Below are 7963 nucleotides of genomic sequence, written 5' to 3'. Positions count from 1 at the left end.
AGGCTCATGCCACTTCGGATCTGCTGCAGACTTAGCGTAGTGAAGCGTTTCTGCTGCCACAGCTATTCCGATCTTTGTTGTGACAAGAAGAAGAGCAGTCTCCGCCATTTCTCTCTGTGCAGTTTGACCTCAGTATTTCAGCCAAAACAGTTCCAGAAATCAACCTTCAATATTAAACAGCAATTTCATCCTTGCACATTAAATCTACATATAGAAGCAAACATTTTGTCAAATCCAGAAATTCTGTGGATGACTTTTGTAACAGTTGGGTGTTCTGTCCATGGTACACTTTTATGACCATAAGATTTCTTTTAATTGATGTTTGATGTGTACCTTTAGTATGTTTAATTAGTCAAGCTAGGTTAAAATTCTGGCAACGCCACTCTACGTGTAGGCAGAATTCTAAAACCGTAGATCAATTCATCCCTGGAACTGGCCTCCAAATGAGATTTACAACACCACCAACAAACCCAGATGTATTGTCAAGCATAGCCAATAATACTTGGTTCGTACAATATGTACTACTGTATGTTTCAATGTTACACAATAAAATCCATAGTATGTACGGTTCCTAGCCGCCGTCCCCCGTCCGTCCCCCGTGTCGCGGGCGACCCGGGCGGAACCCTAGCCGCCGGGCGAGCTCCCTCCTCGCCAGATCTCCCTCCCCTCGCCGCCGCCAGCAGGCGCCGCCGGGCAAAGCCCGCGCAGCGTCGGCAGCGGCGGGGCACTTGGTTTTTCCTCTCACGGTGCTCGGGCGTTGCGGGGCTTCCGCCGTGGGAGCGCGTGGTTGCCGTGGCGAGCTTGCGCTGGGGCTGCACGGCGTGTGGGGACGGCACGGGGGCGCATGTGCGGTGCGCGGACGCAGGCGTGGGGATCTGGCTCTCATGGCGCGACGGCGGCTGGCAAATCAGATCTCGGGCGGTGGCCGCGATCCGTGGCGCGAGGTGCGGCATGCCCTGCGGGCGGCCGCCGTAGGTGCAGATGGGGGGCCTTCCACGGCTACGTGGGCGACGTGGAGGCGGCGGTGCTATGGCGGCTCCTCGATGGCCGACCAGAGTTCCATGGGAGGCGTTGTCTCCGACTCGTGCGGGCTACGGTAGCGACTACGGTCGACGCCAATACTGCCTGGACGGATCTGGCGGATGGGCACGGATCCGGGGGAAACTCCAGGCCGACATGGCGGCCGCACCAAAGTCGATGTCCTCGGCGTCGATTCCCTTCCTGGAGGCTTCGGTGTGGATCCTACGCCCCCCACCTCTGCCACGAGCGCAGGCGAAAGCCTCTGTTTCTCTGTTTGGGCGACGATGGCACTTTGGTGTCGTGTTCCTTCCTCAAGGCATCGGATGGGTACTTCTCAGGGTGGTGGAGTTGCTGGTAGTTCAGAGTCGACGCGAGATGGCATGTAGGTGGAGCGGTGTGGCATCAACCGTATCGTCGACGTGGTTCTCGGCGGCATGGGCAGGGGAGACTCGGCGGCTGATGCGTGGAGATGGTCTCGCGCAGGAGGAGGAAGCTGTCTGGCGTCATGGTGGCGTTGATGGCAGAGAGGCCTGGCAAGGTCGGTGCATCAGTTCTGCTCTGAAGATGGACCGATGGAAAATGGAGGTGACGGCCCTTGCAGCGTGCGGTGCTCACTGGGAGGGTGCCAGACCAGTGTGGGACCCAATACAGGTAGTGGCTCGGATGAGACACCCGGCTTTAGATGTTAGGCTTTTAGTGTGATGTCTGTTTGGTATTAGGCCGGACATTCAGCACACCTTCATTAAGGGGATAGGAGTAGCAACAGTGTTGCCAAGATGGTGGTTTCAGACTTATTGATGTATCACCTTGTATGGTCTTTGTGAATAATTAATAATATGGCCGCATATATGCATCCTCCAGATGCAGAGGCCAGGGGTACATCCTTCTTTTCTAAAAGAATGTACGGTTCCTGCCTAACGCCAACGCAGATTCAATTCACATGATTTGGTTAGCATGGTGTTTGCTGGTGTGTATTCGAGATTTCCTCTAGTATTTCTTACTATTGATGGGAATTAGACAATTGATTGATATCACAATATTCGAGAAAATTGATTGATATCACAGAATTGAAACAGAAATGTTTCTCGATAGTACTCTAAAAGATCTTATATTAGTTTACAGAGGGAGTCCTAATTAGCAGTACCATTTTGTTTCTTCCGTGAGTCTTTTAACAGAGAGGGTCTTCAACGGGGAGACAGATTCAGTTTGTAGATCCCGTCTCAACTCGCAACGAACCGCGCCGAGCTCAGATTCATCATGGTGGTTGACATCGCACACTGCTGGCTGAAAAACTAATCCAACAGTTCTCAGATATTGAAAGATGGGAAAGGTGGAGCAGAAGAGGATGAGAAGGGACCGTACGTACCTGTACTAATCTGGTCGAACCAGCTTCATCGTCGCCACGCAGGCTTGGAGTTTCTTCTTCTCTGAGCCAAACTTGAGAGATGCCTCCAAGATGGGCAGAAGTTCCTAGCAACGAGTATAGGCAAGACGTGCAAAACTCGAGAAGCTATAATAACCCATCACCCAACAACTCCAAGTTGCCGTATGCTAGCTTTAAAATACCTATTGTTTACCCCATGATTAGTGCTAAATTATCACCCCTAGCAACTGCCAAGAACCTTCGACCTCCGCTCTTCAAGTTTGACAAAGGAGCTCTACGGTTGGCCTGTTCAAAGTCCACGCTGTCCCTGTCCTTATTACGGCCGCCTTCCGTGCGCTTCCTAGAGGCACTATCTCCTCCTTTTTCATATGAGGGTAAACCTCGGGTTCCCTGTCAAACTATAACAGAACAAGCGTAAACTAAACAGAGAGATGCATAAACTACACGGTTCCTGCTTTGCTATGGCTTATTACTGATTTGTTCGTGTGCCCCAGTTTTCATCTGTGACGAACAGTAGAAGCATTTGAAATATGAAGAGAGCTCTATGACATTTGCTTCTGCAAACCATCAGAACAAGTCATGCATGGCTGACGCCTGCTCGCCACAATAATACTCTGATAAACTGCTGCTGTTTATGCTCGCTTGAAGTCTGATCCTTCCAATTGACATCTTCAGATTTAAGTGTGTCAAATGCAGCACCATTCTTGTTTTGAAAAGCCAATAGTTTCTTTGATGGTTGTATGCAGCAAACCTGAATCGGCCCAGATGTTCCATGATACAAATGAAAAGTTTTGCTACAAATTCAGAACGAGGAGAACTAAAGGACAAAAGCTAGCAAAAGGCACACACACGGCACGCACGCACGCATATCAGCAGACACACACAAACACCAACATTAACCGGCTTGGCATCAAGTGTACTCACGTGAACCAACAAGAGTTTCCAAGTTAAACTAAATCTCAGAGGAGCGCTGTCGAATTTAAATAAGATAGAGCCAACCGGCTTGACATTATTACATGAATCACTATGTAAAAATACATAGTAATTATCTCGAAGCAGTAGCTTAGCACCACTACATATAAATCTGTAAAATCAATATGGATGGCAAGAATAGAAATAATTCACATGCCTTATTGCAATTTACAAACCAGTTGTTCTTGTTTGAATAAGAAGAAATGATAATAGCAAGACGAATGACACTTGTCCCATAACGCACCATTGCACAACAGAGATGTATACAGCTCCCTCCCTCACCGACCATAATGACTGCAAACCCCAGCCACCCAAGAAAGGCTCATGCCACTTCGGATCTGCAACAGAACGAAATTTCATCAGCTCCAAAAGCTAGAGTTTGGTGCTGGTGATTGAGCCCGCATCGCATGGCATGAAAAGTTCGAACATAATATATTGGCCAGCTGAGGATGTTTTTCAGTTACCGTATAGTGTAGAGGGCTCTCTGTACATGATTTAATTTTGTCGTTGGCAAATTCCTTTTGAAATTAGGATGCATGTCAAGAAACAACGCATCTTTGAGGGATTTCAGATATTCCACGCCTGTAGGGATGTCCTGCAGTTCAACAAGGTTTCTAATCACAAGTTCTTCAAGGAGGACCAAAGTTCCCTCATGTATGTGTATTTTGTTGACGTGTGGCAAATCCCTCAAGGAAATAATCTTCACATTCGGAAACCACCCTGGATGGAAGTTTAGCTCTTGTCCAGTATACGCCCTTGTAAGCATTATTTGGGTCAAACTCAAAAATTCAGAGAGGCGTGGAAGTGGGTTATCCACGAGCTGGGACCAGTATAGGTATATCGTGTGAAGGGCGTCTCCATGGTTTGAGAAAAATGGAGATTTCAAAGTTCCTTCCGAAAATCGCCCAGCAAAAATGAGCTTTCGAAGAGGGTTTGGTAGTGTCAAAGTTTCAAGCTGGAGCACCTCATCTTCATTGCTTGCTACTATTTCTAATGTTGAAAGCTGGTGCATCTTTGACAGAGAGTCACAAAGTTGTGCACAGTGGATGCTCCTTACCCCATTAATGCTAAGGAGCCTCAGCTGACATAAATTTGATAGCTTTGCGATGAAAACATCACTAGCTCGAACTGACCTCAGAGTTTGCAAGACCTTCAAACTACACAATCCATCAAACGGCTCCATAGGTTCAATAAGTTTGAAACTTGTGAGTGTTTTATCCAGAAATTTATACATCATAATGTGCCGCAATTTCTTCAGCTTCTCAGACCCTCGAGGGAGATGCACACAGTCTGTATCTTGAAGACTCAATGTTTCTAAGTTGTGAAGATTCATGGTAGATCTTGGGAGTATCTTCACATTGGTCTTGTTGAGGCCCAAATACTTCAGGTTGAATAACTCCCCAATTGAATTTGGAATAGTCTCAATAGGTAAACCCGATAGCTCTAACACAGCAAGGTACTTAGATTCTGACGGAAACAGTGAAGATGATGCCTTGCTGGTGCTAAATGCTATGAAGGTACGAAGCCTGCATTGACCTATGCTTGGTTGAATGTCATTTTTGCATTGGAGCACCGACATGCGACGAGAATCCGACTCCAAATGCATCACCCCGTGACTATCATCATAAGTTGTTCCGAAACTCTCTCTCTTGGATTGGAAAAGGGCTAATTCACGCACAAGATCGTGCATTCGAACACACTTGATCCTGTTAAAACTGTTCCTCTTTACCACCTGAAGCATGCCTCGTTGAACGAGCTCTCTCAGGTAACCTTCAGCAACATCTTCTAAACTGCATGCTCCCCTTTGTTCAATAAACCCTTCCGCAACCCACATTCTAATCAATCTTTTTCTGTGGATCATGTGGTCTTCTGGGAACATGGCACAATACATGAAACAACTCTTCAGATGGTCTGGCAAGTATTTGTAGCTTAGATTCAGAATTTTCACCACACGATTTAGGTCGCCATTGTTGTGTAGCTCCCAGATAAGCTGATTATAAAATCGCTTCCACTCTGCAACATCTTGCGCTTTATGAGACAATGTGCTTCCTATGGCCACAAGAGCTAATGGTAAACCATCACACTTCTCCACTATCGATTTACCACACTCTTGTAACACTAATGGGCAGATGTGATTTTTAGTTCTCGGAAATGCATTCCGGCGAAACAAACACCATGCCTCCTCCTCCTCAAGAGGCTCAACTTTGATCTTGTAGCTATCATCAGCAACTGAAGCTACTTGCTCAATTCTTGTTGTGATTACTACTCTGCTTCCCATCCCTGTATCAACAAGAACCTCTTTGAGTTCTCTAAAAACTTCAGCTGTCCAGACATCATCCAATACGATCAAGTATTGCTTTGTCTCTAGGATTTTCTTCAATTCCATTTGCATCTCTGCACCGGTCATCTTTTCAGCATCAAATTCTTTCTTCTCTTTAGAATATATTTCTTTTAGCATGCTTCTCCAAATATCATACATATTGTATGACTGAGAGACTGAAACCCACGCATGGCATTCAAATTTGGATGCTTCCTTTCTGAACACATTGTTGACAAGAGTGCTTTTTCCAATGCCACCCATACCACACACAGCAATAATCTGCAGATGAGAACAGTTATTCAAATTCAATAACCTCATCAAGATTTTTCTATTTCTATCCAGCCCTATAAGTTCTTCATCAGAAATTGAGTAACCATGTCCAGGAAGATACATTTGTTGTTGGGTGTTATAATCTTTTGCAGGAACATCACTCCCTCCAACTGGTTGAGTCCAGTCTCTGCATTCTTTAAGCCGTTTCAGTTCCTTATTTATTCTCTTAACTGCAGTAGCAATTTCATCAAGTGTAAACGGGTCCTGAGATTTAGTGAAGAAACTCCACCATGCTCCATCTAGATGGTGTTTACCAACCACATAAGTAAACTGATCCACAATGTCTTCCATATCATACGCCAATTTTCGGGCTTGCCCTGTCCATATTTCAGTGACTAGATCTGTGAAACCTTTCCTGTCAACTTCCTTGAGATATGCTCGGATAAGCTCAAGATCATTCTTTATCAGTATCATCTTATCTGGGAGCGCTTTAATAGATCTAGATTTCTTTTCAAGAAATGGTCTAGCATAACTCAGTGTTTCTGCTGCCACCGCTTTTCCAATTTTTTTTGTGACAAGAAGGAGAGCAGCATCTGCCATTTTGCAGTTTCACCTCAGTATTTCTGCAAAAATAGTTCCAAAAATCATCATTCAATGTTGAATAAAAATGCCATCCTTTCACATTAAATCTACATAAAGAAAACAAACATCTTGTCAAATGCCCGAATTCCTAGCTAGTGAGATTACTTTATGATGACCACCAGCAGGTCCACCACTCTACCCAAACACCCACATCTAGGATGGCCCACATGGTTTCATGTATGCGAGCAATTAAAATCCAGTCCAAAGTCGTATCTTGAGAGAGTTTGATTATCTTTTGGAGCGTCAGTGTAAAAGATTTATCACTAACCATCTGGGAGGCTACAAGGTGTGAAGGAACCAATAATTATGTACTAGAACGGAGATCGCCTACTTCATGAAGATGTACCCCGAGTGAAGCTACACCTTAGTGGTTTGTGTGCCATGATGGCATATGTTGGTTGCTCTTTCAAGGACCCTTTGTGGGTGTACACCTCTGCCGACTAGTTCCTTTATGGATCTCACAATCGGAAACATAAGTGACCCGAGAGACTTCCTGGTTTGAAGCCTCGATCAATATGGACTAAGATAGGACCAACTATCTGAACCATAGAAAAAATCATTGAGCCTACCTGTGTTTGTGTTCTCCTAACCTTTACCTTTACTTTTGCGAGTGTTGTCTTTTGTTGCTTTACTCTACCATACTTGAATTTGTAGAGTGTTCTTAGGCTACCACTAGAAAACCTGAAAATTCCAAAACATTAAGATTGGGAAAATAGTCCTCCGTACTTGCTGATAATCTATTCAACCCCTCTAGACATACTAAACAATCCTACATAGGTCCTCACATTCCCCCTAATATATTTCTTTACAGAGGGAGCACTATCTTTGTTGTCATCAAAGAAGTTTCTAGTGCAAATCTGTTAGAAAGTCACTAACATATCTCTTCTCCATGTCCTTTATGCCTATTGATGCTTATAATGGTACTCGTTATTGAGTGGCGGACAGTAAAATAACAGTATTTATGCTATTTGTTTTTACATACCTCCCAAATGAATGAGTTCTAAGAACATCACCCAGATAGTATAATGTATTTGTTTTGTGGATTTTTGAATAATTCTAAATGTGTTTTTCATTGAGACTTTACGATAACCTGGTTTTCACCAGACATTTTCTCACTACATATAATACCAGGGCCCAGGGGCATGCAAACTTGGGAGGCACACGCGAACCAAATCACCATAAATTAGTTTTTTTATGTTATCACCGTAAAGAAATGATATGTTTTTTTGAATGTTGTATATTAAATAAACTTTATCTTTGCTTCCATTTGTTCCTATCCACTCACACGGTATTACCCCCTCCGATTTTATTTACTTCGCATATTAGCTTTGACTGGAGTCAAACATTATGAATTT

General features: G+C 44.5%; 1 protein-coding gene and 1 long non-coding RNA gene across 3 annotated transcripts; both read right to left on the bottom strand.

The window, feature by feature from the left end:
- Positions 1-2059: 2059 nt before the first annotated feature.
- Positions 2060-2615, bottom strand: LOC123175989 (uncharacterized). 2 transcript variants are annotated; one of them, XR_006488312.1, is made up of 2 exons: positions 2387-2615; positions 2060-2312 (listed from the first exon to the last, which is right to left on the bottom strand). It is a non-coding gene; the product is annotated as an uncharacterized lncRNA (long non-coding RNA). The 2 variants fall into 2 exon arrangements; XR_006488311.1 differs by having other exon boundaries at positions 2060-2304; positions 2387-2609.
- Positions 2616-3351: 736 nt separating this feature from the next.
- Positions 3352-6590, bottom strand: LOC123175988 (disease resistance protein RPM1; the record flags this gene model as incomplete). The annotated part of the gene is given in 2 exon segments (XM_044590421.1): positions 3352-3714; positions 3841-6590. Coding segments are annotated over 2 exon segments (2742 nt in total). The 3' UTR covers positions 3352-3698.
- Positions 6591-7963: the final 1373 nt, after the last annotated feature.

This window comes from Triticum aestivum, unplaced genomic scaffold, assembly GCF_018294505.1.
Source record: "Triticum aestivum cultivar Chinese Spring unplaced genomic scaffold, IWGSC CS RefSeq v2.1 scaffold179765, whole genome shotgun sequence".
NCBI lineage: Eukaryota > Viridiplantae > Streptophyta > Magnoliopsida > Poales > Poaceae > Triticum > Triticum aestivum.
The sequence above is the reverse complement of the archived record's forward strand: the minus strand, read 5'-3'. Positions and strand labels throughout refer to the sequence as shown.